The sequence below is a fragment of the Labrus bergylta genome, chromosome 5 (assembly GCF_963930695.1).
Source record: "Labrus bergylta chromosome 5, fLabBer1.1, whole genome shotgun sequence".
Taxonomy (NCBI): domain Eukaryota; kingdom Metazoa; phylum Chordata; class Actinopteri; order Labriformes; family Labridae; genus Labrus; species Labrus bergylta.
Genome location: NC_089199.1, coordinates 20166800 through 20180311, shown reverse-complemented (window position 1 = coordinate 20180311; position 13512 = coordinate 20166800). Strand labels below are relative to the sequence as shown.

The 13512-nt window shown below is 40.4% G+C and overlaps 1 protein-coding gene across 1 annotated transcript in view; it reads right to left on the bottom strand.

The window, feature by feature from the left end:
• Window positions 1–13512, bottom strand: part of LOC109991178 (plexin-A2-like) — a 109086-nt gene that overhangs the window by 54883 nt on the left and 40691 nt on the right. Inside the window, exon 4 of the mRNA XM_020643412.2 lies at window positions 8592–8726. Coding sequence (XP_020499068.2) covers window positions 8592–8726 — 135 coding nt within the window. The remainder of the gene's footprint in view (window positions 1–8591; window positions 8727–13512) is intronic.

Here is a 13512-nt window from a genome sequence, read left to right as displayed (position 1 = left end):
GGTCCCTGTAGCTGCACCACCTTTAATCTTAGATGCTCCCTAAGTCATTTTGTTCTATAACCGGGCATGGTTATTCACAGTGCAGAGATGTCATAGTTTGAATATTTATTTGTATAATTTAAAATCTCAACCATAAAAATTCAGCTCTAAAAACCTTTTTTGGCCTGAATACTTTTTGAAAATCACAGTACTGTGAGAAGGACCTCTGATTGTTCTGATTATTTAAATGTCCATTTGTTTATTCAAGTTTCAGTCTCTTAGTGTAGTTGATAATGACTGCGTGGGAGTCAAAATAAGATCAACAAAGGCGAGCAACCAAAGCCCTCTGATGAAATAATAAGCAAGTTTTGATGAGGAGAGAGAGAGAAAGAGCGATACAAAACCTGTTTCATCACGTTGTCTAGTATTTTGCAGAATGTAAAAGCCTCATCACAACTCACACTGTGCAAAATCCCAGAGGAAAACAAGCCTGTTTTCTTCAACTTCATGCTGCTGACACCACATTATTAACATGCAGCATTGTGGTTCTGCCCACAAAAGGAATTGTCTTTTTTTTTTTTTCCCACAGATGTCAGAAAGAACATGAGACGACACCTCGACTGTTTTTTTTTTGCAGATTATCTTTTTTGACTTTCTTTAACTGATAAAGGATTTTTTTTTGTGTGTGTGCATTATTTAAGCATTTTGAACCCTTGCAATAGTGATTACACACAATGTGCAGCTTTTTTTCACACACACACACAAAGACAGAAAGCGTCCACACACTTTCCTTCTGCTGCCACTTCCATCATGAATGTCTGGCAAAGCATAAGCTCTTCATTAACCGCTGTGAGAGCCGCTGCTGTCGCCCGGCCAGCATCACCCCTGCATATAAACCAGGCCGGAGCTGCAGCCTGAGCCCACTTATTTTACACTTTGTTATTATTCAAGCTCTGGACGTGTGATGCAAGCAATTTCCTGATGTAAGCAATCACAAATGAAGAGTGGATTATAGATTAGAGTGTCTCCGCTGCTCTTGATAGCATAAGTGGCTGCTCTCTCAGGTCTGTGTTGGCAAAATGGATTATCTGCTGCTCCCGATGAAATAACTTTCGCTCTCTTTTCTGCTGCAGTTCAGAAGCAATTCGGCGGCTTTCCATTAGCAAAATGATTTTGTAAGCTCGGAAGGGGCTGAGGGCTCCGTACCTGACGCAGCGGGAATAATCCATGAATTGTTGTGGACCGGAGCTGGACTGAACTAACAAAGTTGCTCTGTGACCTTTCACAGGCAGAGAGTTATGGATGTTCCAGTGAAGAATCAAATATGAGGCTCTGTCTGAACATCAGAAATGATTTGTTTAGTGGATCTGACCCGAGTGCACGGCGCGGAATCCAAATAAGATTAAAGTACATTGTCTTTGTGGTTTTTTTTTTTGCATTTTGCTTTCATTCGATTCAAGGTTGAAATGTAGGGTAAATGTTGCTGCACGATTTTAACAGTCATGTGAGCTTAAACCAGACGACAGGAATGCTGGATGACAGACCTCTGTATGGAAACAACAGTGTCTAGTCAGGAGGAGACACCAGGACGTTAAGCTCCATATGGAGTTGTAATGTAGTGCAGGTTGTCCTTTAATCGTGTGCAGTCCAATGAAATCAATCAATCAATCATTATAGCGCCAATTTATAATAATTGCTATCTGGAGACGCTTTACAAAAGCATATGGGATATTATGCAGGAAGGATTTCTCCTTTGTATTCCTCATGTTCCTGTTGTCCACACTTCCTTGCCCCTGAGGTGGAGGTCAGAGCAGGCTGTGCATGAATGAGGACGACGGTGGTTGTCAGGACGACACAGTCTGAAGGTGGTGAATGGAATGAAGGTCCCCTTACAGCATATATACTTATATATAACATGAATGTTATTGGACATAGAGGTTGCTCTACATATGTCATTGTTGTACCTCAATTCAAGTTGAATGTTTTTTTTTAATTTTAATTCCACCTTGTGTCTATTGAGCTTCATTTCACATATAATTCTTATTCTCTGTTCATCCCAATTATCTCTCTACAATCATGGATAACTGGATTAGGCCTTCATCCTCAGTTTATGTTTAATGTACTGTACTCCCTCATGCATCATTCATGAGAGCAGACATTGGTAGTAATTCTAATCAAGGTTTTGTTTGTCTTCTCTTCTCTGAGATCATTACTTCAGGAGAATCCGATCATTAAAAGCAAACAAAGAAAAAACTTTTTTTTTAAAAACCCAGAGAGAGGCGAGCTCTCATCCCGTCTGCCACTGGATGGTTGTCTGCATTATATCAAGGCACAGCTGTATGATCACGTCCACTTTTCCAGCTTTGGGAATTACAAAGTCTTTATCTTTTTCATCACATGTGGTATGCCCTTACACTAATGCCCCCCAAACCTTATCATCTCACCAGTTCGCAATCACTTTAACTCTTTCATGAGGATTTTTTTATGGAACTTTGCAAGCTCTGTCATGAACATAAAGGCTTTTCGACTGCGACACTCCTGTAATCCTACATCCTCATCCAACTCCATGACCGTAAGTATCGTGTGACGGCGGGGGGTTATCGAGTTAGATCAAGGATTCTGTGCCTTTTTGGATTCAGCGGAAATTAAACGAAAAGCAAAGAAAGACAGAGACGTCAGGAAGAAAGAAGAAGGTATCATAAGATAAGGCTTGTCAAAGGGAGTTCAATCACATGGGGGGGGGAGCAATGGTACAATTGAAATGAAATATCACTCCTTTCCTTCATGGCCAAAAAACGATTTGTAGTTTCAGCAGTTAACTGAGCAAAAATGAAAAAAGCAAGAAAAAAAACATTATTATTTCTTAAAGCTCCTTTGAGGACTTTATGCCTTTTTGGATTCAGCGGAAATGAAATGAAATGCAAAGAAAAGAAAAGAAAAGAAAGAAGCGGAAGGATTAGTTCTGTTATATCAGTGGTTGATTGTTTCTCTTCAGTTTAAGGTCAGATTTTATTGAACAGCATAAAAAACGAATGAGTATTCGTCTTAAATAGTGGGCGGAAAAAAATCAGTATTTTATATTGAAGCACACCAAACCTCAAAACAAAGCAAACAAAACAGATCAAAGTTACTGAGTCAGCCCCGCACACTCAGGGACGATATTAGTAGAGACATGGGTGAGTAGATTTGCCGCAAGAGTAGAACTGAAAGACGACCTACAGACTTTGCAAACCTGGATACAAGACTGTATTGCAATAAAATACCTCAACCCAATCAACTTTGAGCAGCATTTCAGAATGGAGATCAGTCGTAAAATCAGCTAGGACACTAAGGGGATGCGGGGGAGGAGGGGAAGCGGTGTGTTTGAGAGAGACTGGTGCTAAAGTGCAATATCTACTGGACATCTACTCTGATGCCAACACTGCTACTGGCAACAGGATAGCTGATAACCCACCTAACTGGCTCAAATAACCTCTGAACACAGGGTGACCATTCGTACCCATTTGACCGGTCTCGTTTTCAAGCTCTGTTTACCAAATCTCCCCCCAAATATCTATTAAACAGTCCCTGTCTCGGTTATAGCCAATGAAAACAATACACCATGCTTACAACACTGATTTGTCTGTAAATATGTCAATCAATGTCGTTGCCATTCGCTGTCGCTGTTTTAACCAATTAAAAAAACATAACGCAAGACAAGTCAAAGTTCAATACTGATTTGTCTGTACGTGTGTCAATCTATCTCAGAGTTGGGGCTGTTGCTTAGCTAGCCCAGTTTATCATACTAACAGAACCTGCTGCGTAACGACAGGTAGGCTAGCTGTCTTACTGAAAAGGAAGTCATAATTTTCCAAAGAGCTCCAGGAGAGTTACAACTTCCTTTGAAAAGCGCCAGGCAATGAATATAGCCTACTGCGTTTTACACACACTTCAGGTGTCCTTTTTCCATCGCCTACATTGGAAATGCAGACATACAAAGCCATATTAAAATGAGCAAACACCACTGGTTGATACAGCCGGGAAGTAGCGCTGTGTATGTCTATTTTAGTGAGGCAAATGATGGGGACAACAAACTGAATTGGGCTGCTCAGGATGGCACCTTTACCTGCCACCTTGTGTGATCAGTGCAGGTCACCAATCCGTGGATCGATACATGTCGGTTTTAAGTGTCCCGATTTGGAGGTTTGTAAATATAATCAAGCTACCTAAACACTGTCTGTCAGGATCATGGTCAGGATGGAGTGTTCATTCATAAACTAGTCAGGAAAACTTGAAATCCATATTTAAAAGAGCTTTTTAGTTGTGATGAAGTCTGCTGTCTGTCGTTTCGAGCAGCTGTAATACAATGTGACACACTTGAATGAACCTGGAAGAAGGAAAAGTGCTGTACAGTAAACTCACAAACAGGTGAGATAGTGAAGCTAGACAGACGGAGGCAGAGTGATGCAAAGTAGTGAATGTGTGGGATTACAAACGATGATCTAACATTTTTCAGAGTGGCACTTTGAGAGATTGCCCTGGAAAAACCCTGCAGCAGTCCTCTCTCTCTCTCACACACACACACACACACACACACACACACACACACACACACACACACACACACACACACACACACACACTTTCTCTATGTTTAAAGCCTCAGCCATCATCTCACATTCAGACGGTCGACATTCAGTGAGGTTATTGTGCGTTTGGTGATACTGAGAATTTCTATTGCTAGAAATGATCAAACTAAAGGCATACTGAGAAAAAAGATTAACTGCTGTGAAGATTCTTTTCTTTTTTCAAATCCATAATGGTTCTTAAATGATGTTTTGGTGCTAACACAGACACATGCGCACACACACATGTATATCCAAAGACTCACTGATTCCCTCTCTTCTCTCCTCACTCTTCATCATCATGCTATCCCTGCGTGTTTCACTCGGCAGGAGACAGAGAGGCTCATTGTTATTCCACGAGGGTCGGCTGATCTCAGCCAAATCTGTCTGTGCCTCGCTCCTCATTCCACATCATTCCTGCATTGTTTGGCTCCCAGGAATCACAAAATCCTTCATCTCAGGGATCTACTGGAAATGTGGGAAATCTGTGAGAGAAGCCCTCTCCCCAGGGGATTCCTAACGCCTGAAAGTCTGAAGAGGGAAAGCTGAGCAAAGATGGAGAGGGAGACAGATAGAGGAAGGCTTTACTCTGCTCTAAAACTCCTGAGGGCTACAAAGCCAAAGCTGATCTAATATTGAGCGAAAATGCCCCGGCCGAGCTGGGTTTTTGGGGGTTTGTGCTGGGTTATTTTATGTCACTGGAGGCGGACTGAACACAGTAGCTGGCTATCTCCTTGAAGGAAGCATGTGTCTCTCCTTGAACGACCGGAGCTCATCAATAAGTGATGTCCTGTCTCTTCCAGTCTATCACACGGAGGGAAGAGCTGCCTTGATTTGTTTCTGAAGACAGTACTCAAGACACAATGCTGCCTCTATTCTCGCTCGCTTCTCAGATGACATCTATTGCTTTCTTAAACTTGATACTTTTATAGGTTTTTTCAGTCTGCTGGTTGCGCTCACAGAGACTTTTGGAGTTGCTCTTTAAGAAACAGTTCAGGTTTCAGAAGTGGGGCGTTAAGAAAAAAAGAAAATATGGATGCAGACACTGATAGCACCGTGAACTGCATTTAACCTGACACCGCTATCTGTTCTGACTCGAGGTTCAAATCGCAAAGCATTTTTATTCCAGGGGAAAATATCTCCAAACCACCGCTACAAGTGGAAAAAGTGTGCCCTTATGTGCGGGTCAATTTAACCTGTGAAATAGTAAAACACTATTTTCAGAACATACTGTATTTACAGACAGTTCTATTTCTTAGATTACACAAAAGTAGGACTGTTGTCATGATCGGTGTAAACGCTTACACCACAAACTCTCCATGGTGCTTGAGGTGATTGAGCCCCAAATGCCTGGATTATAGCTAATTTTATTACATGCCAGCATCCGTGCATTGGAGTTGTATTTGTACTACTCCAAAGCTAAGGTGCATTTAACCTGTATGAGTGTCCTTTGAGGATTAGACAGGCTGAGTAACAAATATCTTCAAACCTCCACATCTGGACACTTGATTTTTTTACCGCTAAGTACCTATTTATCGATCCACAATTCGCTAATCTGCACTGGTCACACAAGGTGGCAGGTAAAGGTGTCTTCCTGAGCAGCCTGTTTAAGTTGTTTGTCACCGTCGTTTGTCTCACTGAAGTAGATCGTAACAGTGATACTTCCAGACTGTACCCACTGTTTGTGTTTGCTTATTTTAATATGGCTTTGTATGTCTGGGCGACTGAAAATGGACTCCTGCAGTGTGTCCAAATCACAGCATATTCATTGCCTGGTACTTTTTTAAGGAAGTGGTAACTCTCCGGGAGCTCTTCGGGAAAAAGCTGACTTCCTTTTTGGCATGACATCTAGCCTACCTGCCGTTACGCAGCACAGCAGGTCCTGTTTGTGTGATAAGCTAGGCTAGCTAAGCAACAGCCAAAACCCTGAGATAGATTGACACATGTGCAGCCAAATCAGTATTGAACTTTGACTCGTAGTGCATTAGTGATGTTTTTCTATTAGTTAAAACAGAAACAGCCTTGGCAACGATATTTGCTGACAAATCATTTTTTCCAGGAACCAAACCGACCCAAAAACAAACAAGACCATCAGCAACAAGAATGATTTTGTCTTCATTGTCATTGTATGCCTGACTCTTGTTTTACACTTTCCAAGAAAAAGGAAGACATTTTTTTTTGGTTTGATACAAGTGAAGGCCACGTGTTGCAAAAATCAACACCAACCTTGAGTTCCTGACCGTCGCTTAAAAATGACTTGAAAACATAAATTTGGGTATACCCTTTTCATATAATTTCACTGCTTGTCAATTCTGACACAACATTTGCACAACTTTTTTCTTTTTTTTGACTCTACTAACTGTACAACATTCAAACTCATACAGTACACACATATTAGGTAATACACTGTCTATCAATAAACGCCTTATACAACCCCACTCCAAAATATCCAAACTATCCCCTTGAATTCCTGACACCACTGCAATCGCCCCATTGCCCTCTCTGTCCTGTGACTCTGGCTCGATACATTCCAGCAGTCAGCGGACATCCCAGAGCGGTTATATGGGCATTTTTTTTTTTTTTTGGCCGCACTGACACCTAATCCCATTTCACAGTACCATGCAGCCGAGCCAAAATAATCACTTGATGGGAGTTGAAAGTGATTACCACTGTTCACTCTTATCTCCAATGAGTGCAGAGAATATTGTCCAACAGCAACAACAACTGCTCGCCTCTGTGATGCCGGGCCAAGTGAGGAGCAGACGAGGGGGGATATACAACCACACAGGGGAAGAAGAAAAAAAAAAGGTTTTGTGTGGGGTGCGTGTGTTTGTGTGCGTGTCACATACAAAAGATGCATGCGCTGTAAGTCAATTCGCATGGATAAGTAATTAGAACAGTGGTCCCTCCCCTTACACACAGCCTACATATTTAACAACCCCGACTCGAGACAGACTCCTCGTGAATGTTTGGGTCCTGCCACATTGGGTTGAGGGGATAAGGCATTATCATCTGGTCTGAATCCAGATAAAATAACAAACATTTATCATTTAACATAAATTAACGCGCTTGGTTTGAAAGAGTTTTAATGCTCATCCACAAACTGTACAGACAAATACAGCTAGCTGCTCAATGCTAATTTCTGGACAGAACAAAGGCAAACATTTGTTTTTGCATTATCCTGATAAACTGAATTCAGTTAAATTCTAAGAAAAGCTTAATACTAATAAGTTGTGTATCAAAATATGTCAGGCCCCTGAACCAGCCTTGAATGTGGCATGGTGTATTGCACCAATGCACCAATCCAATACCATCATTTTAAAATCCTTCCTAAAAATCTACTTAATTTCTCAGAAACAGTTGCAGTTAAAATAAATTACACATTATATTATATTATATTAGCGGCTGTTTCAGGGTCGTGGACAACAATAGTGCAGTGTTGGACAAGTATTTAATCTCATACAACAAAACTAGCTAAATATGAGCTATCAGTAATTTCAATCACAATCAAAGCTGTATTTTTGTGTAAATTTAAATTCACGCCAATCAAAAGGGGTAAAGAGAAAAACTAAAGCAGTCTCAAGATGGCATTAGCCGAGCTATTGCTCACATGAATTAACTTTGTTCCAGGCTCTCAGCTGGTTTCTCGGTTCCCACAGTGTAATGAGCTACAGGCCATACAACAATGATTGCAAGAATATCCTTACAAACGTTTCAGTATAGCTCACACACTAGTAATTATTTTAATATCTGTTTTAATGTTCTTGTGTTATTAAGGTAGGACAACTGGGTATCAATCAATTCAGAACTCAAGATTTTAGAAAAGGAGGAAAAAAACGTTTTCTGAACACCTTTACCTAGTACACATTTAAAACTACCTGCCTTGTAATGCCCTCCATCACAGGGGCTTGAACCCATTGGCTTGTAGCTGAGAGTCTCTCTACTCTACATGACCCCAACGCTCTAGTTTGTCCTGACAACAGCAGCAAAACGAGGACATCTTCTTACCTGATTGTCAGACATGACATAAAGAGAGTTCCTGTCCAGGGAGAAGGCCATGTCCCTGAGGATGGGGCTGCTATCCTTCATCACGGTCACTGTCTCGTACAGCACCCCTCCCTCCAGAGGACCGTCCACTCTGATCTGCGGAGACACGGACAAATACAGAGACGAATAGACAGTGAATGCCTCGCTGCAGGACATGCTCTCTGAATGGTTACTTTACAATTGTGGAGTGACATCTGTTGTTGTGCATCTGTCCCTCCAGAACTCTGATGTTCTCAGAAAATATTCATTCAAATCAAATTGAATCAAATCAACATGTATTTCCATTTTGGTTGTGCGGAGCAGAATGAGTATCTATCTAGCGAATCTCTTACAACCGATGTACATATGATATATATCAACAATGTTATAAAACACCATATTAAACACAATACAGTACCTGAGCCCAAAACAGCTTAAAACAGGATAGGTAAAACTGTTGAGCTTTACAAGAAACCTCACTTTGAGTTTGGGCTACCATCCATTTCACCAGTTTTGTTTTGCTTCTAATGGTGATAAATAGACAGGAAACTTAATAGTTTTTGACTTCTGGGTAAGGCAACAACCTGACATTCCTGGTAAGTGCAGTAATAAGTGAAGCAGAAATCAAGAAAATAATAACTTAAAAAACCTGAGTCAAACTATTTCACTGTACTGTGCAAAATCCTCTTATGAGCCATTTGCATGTTTTTATCTGTGGACTATGTACTTATCTGAAAAGGACTAATAAGCAGTAAATAACCCTCATCCTGTTGTGCAAACATTAGCTCTTTAACAGAGAAGCTGCCTATCTGAAATGACTCATAATTGGTCTGTTTTTGTATTTGTGCTAAAGCAAGAAGCTTTTGAGAGTACATTAAATCCTAAAATTATGCAGTACAAATCAATTCTAATTAAAGCAAACTTTAAAAGACCCCTTCTTGATATTTGCAATTAAGTAAAAAAACAAAAAAACCTGACTAACATACTAAAACTTTTCAACATCTTTGGAAACATTTGATTGCTTTCTTGCTAGTAGCTATGATAATGTACATTATTTAAATCTATTTAAATCCATTAGATAGGTCCTGTGTTTGCCTAGCTCAGTATCATCGAAGCTCCACATAAGGGAGGAAAAGATCAACTTTGCAACATTTCCAAAATTGGCATGTTTGGCTACATGTTGTAGCCAGGTTAGCTAGAAATGTGTTTATAAACTAGGTTTGAAGGTTGGAATAAGGAATAACCTACTTTTAAACAAGGCCTATGTAATTGAAAACATACAAATCGATTCTTACTAGAAGCAAAATTGACCTTAAGATTAATTGTGGCCAACGTTAGCAACCTTTTCAATAATCCCTCAACAGATTTGAGCTTTCAATCTTTTCGCAAATGTTCTGAGTTGTTTTGAGCTAATTATGAAGTAGTTTACACCAGTTAAAACACCTTTTCATCCAGTAAAGAGGTCCAGGGTGAGTTACTAGCTTTAGCACTAAATCTTTCAGTCGGGGGAACTTCTGGCCTGAACCTCAAAATAGAAAACTGTCTCTCCTTAGCTTGCAGGCTAGCCATAAAAGTCTATGAACTAGGTTTGAGTCAGAGCTCCAGCAGTGTCCAAGTGATTTTTGAGTTGGTGCCCATGCAGAGTCACTGTGAACTTTTTGTTTTTCTATACAACACCTCCAGATAGTTTTGGGGTTGTTGACATGACCGCAGGTACAGCTGGCATCAGCACTGCAAGCTACCTGACGTGATAGAAAATTCCCCCTCATTCATTGTGTATTGCAAGCTGTTACTGCATAAAACGGGCTGAGATGGATAGTGACTCTTTTCTCCCACAGTTGTTCATGTTCATGCATTTAGTAAATAAACCTTGTGGTGCTCTGGTTTGAGTGAAAAACTCCTCAGTTAAAGACAACAAGTGAGCAGAGGTTGGTCATGTGACTCTAGGCTTATTTGTCGCAGGTTGTCGGTCCATACTTCACAACTTAATGTAAAATTGAGAGCTCAACCGTTTTAGTAGCAAGCAGGATAAAATACCACATGGTAAAAACATATGTTACGAGAAAGAGCAACAGCTGCACAGAAACTGTACGTTGTGGACTTTGCTTAATGTACACAGGATGACAGTTTAAGCCTTTTTTTTCCTTTGGGAGACCCCAAAAAAACAAATGCGTCATATATACCAATGCAACTTATAGTCCAGATTTTATGGTAGGCTAATACTTGACATAACAGCACTTAAGTTATCCAAGTGTTGAATAATTCCTTTGCAAAGAAAGATCAGTTAATCTGCTCTTCATTTCACTGTTGAATGGCTTCTTGATATCTGCTTTTATCTGGTCACTAAATTAGTATTAGCTCCACTGTGTGACGGGGAGCTTACACAGTAAAGTGCAAGTACTTGTGATACTGAGAGCACAGAAAGATTTAGGCTATCTGCAGCAACTAATTCAGAAGTCCAATTGAACACCAGTCCCACTCTGACGGAAATCCACCCCTGAGGTTATAGCCATGACGCAGTTCAGTTTTGAAACGTGTTCAGTGAGCTCAGCCTTAATTTGACTTTGGAACGACTTTCCGGCAGCAATCTTGTGGGGCTCATTAAATGCAGACATGGAGAACAGATGCCCAGTGGTGAAGGGTTTTCGATTCTCTTCTCCCACCTCTGCCTACAAACAAGATGTGCTGCTGCAGTGAAGCAAACAAATAAGCAGGTCTGTCTTTGTAATAAGCGTCTTACTGATGCTGGAGCTGTCGAAAGGCTGCCTTGTGAGGAGGTGAAACAGTGTGTAATGATTCAGAGTGGTGGGTAAGCTGAAAAACCCTTTATTATTGCTGATATAATCTCTCTGTTTGTACTCACTACATAATGAAAATGTTTAGACTTTTTATCTCACCACAAAGAGAACTCCTATTTCATAACCATTGCCCTTTTTTTTCACAACAAAAATCTAGGCAGTGGTTCAATTTTTTTTTTTCTTATTTCACAATGATGCCTAGTTTTGCACTCACCGAACCCATCTTGCACCACAGGAATGATGTGAATCATTGCAGCACAGAAATGATGTGAATTGCATCATAGGGTGATGATAACCTGACACTTGTAATATAAGTCAGGAATGTGAACTGAGAGTCTGAATTAAGCATGATAACCAGAGGAGGAAAATGCTCATTAGCTATGCAAACCAAGGTTGAAGCCTAATTTAAATCCCTGGGAGATCAGATCATTAAACATGTGATGCAATTACAGTAAATCTGAATTAATCTCTCAATCATGATAATTCGACTAAATGCAAAAATAATTAAGGAATTGGAGCAGAGAATTGCGGAAGTGTTGCGAACGTCTGCAGTGCGATTCTGCCAGTCTTCCCTGCATGCATCCTGACGCGTGGACTTAAGCAACCTCACCATCCAAATCAAATTTGACTGCAGAAGATTTTGAGTGTGTGCCAGGTCTCGCCTGCACACGTGGTGGCAGAGCCTCAGCGGTCTCTCAATGGGGACAGTCAATCAATACAAACTGATTACATGATTGGATCCCCTGGGCACCGAAACTTCATCAATCAATCACGCCTCCACCTTCCAGGCAGCTGTGTCTCTCTGACTGTCAGCTCTGCCAGTGAGGAGGGAGAGAAAATGTGCAAACTTTTAACTTCTATTTTTATTTTTTATAAGTATATTCCCATCCCCTGTTTTCTGGAGCTGCTGTAATGCACAAATTTCCCCCACGGGGGATCAATAAAGTTTATCTTTATCTTTTATCTTTATCTTTTTGGGTGTATCGCTGTGTTGGTTTACTGGAAAGGAGGGGCGCTGTGTTCCACATGCAAACACACCAAAGTAACAAGCTCAAAGCACCATATTCACATGGGGGCCATTGTCCTTAGACATTACTCTAAGGGTGGGAATCTCAAATGAGTCATAAATGGTACCCATGTTGTTAGTCATTAAGATGCAGGTTATCTGACAGTCGTTCTCATTTTAGCCCATTGTGATAAAAATGCAACTCAAAAGACAAATGATAGTGAATATCCTGAGAAAAATCTGGCAATATTATAAAGTGAAAAAATATATTTGCTTATGCTTAAGAAACAGCGTTTATAAGCATTCTGGCACTTAGATAACATAATGTTAGCTGACGTTACCCATTGGTTTATCAACTGTGTATATGAAGCCTTGAGTTAAGCTTATTGGTCATCAACATAGGTATCCACCTGTCACCCAACCTGAACATAATCTTAATTATGTATAACTTTAGGTTTGATATCATGAAAAGTAAGTGTCATGTAAAGACAGAGTAGCTACAGAAGACCAGAAAAACACTTTTGTATGAGGCTCAAGGAGCCTATTGAGTAGAAATGAAGACACAGGCAAAGGGATGACAATGCATATGTATTTTCTGATTTGGAAATATTCCAGACATTCGTTCAGATTATTAAACAGAAAAATCGGCTCTACGTTGATTGATGAGTACAAAATAAAATGCAGCATATTTTTTTACATAATAAAAATGAATAATGCCAACATAAAGGCTCAAATATAAAAAAAAAATAAAAGACTTCACTAAAGACATTTTCACCAGCTATGAGGCTGGTTTTGCTCTGTTTGTATGAATCCCCGAGCCTCATACAAACAGGGAGAGTTTTTTGAGTGACGATCCGCCGCCAGCACCGAGGGGCCACGCGGCCTCGGGTGCGGGGATCTCAACCGGTAAACTGCTGCAAAGTTTGGTATTTCAATATGAGGCCTAATGGGGATTCTCAAGCTTTTAGAGCCAGCCTCAAGTGGACACTCTAGGAACTGTCTTTTTTTTGGCATCATTTTTCAGCACTGGAGGTTGCTGCTCAGTAAATACTGTCCGTAATGGTCTGAGATTATTTGTTACACCAGATCATAAGAGGAC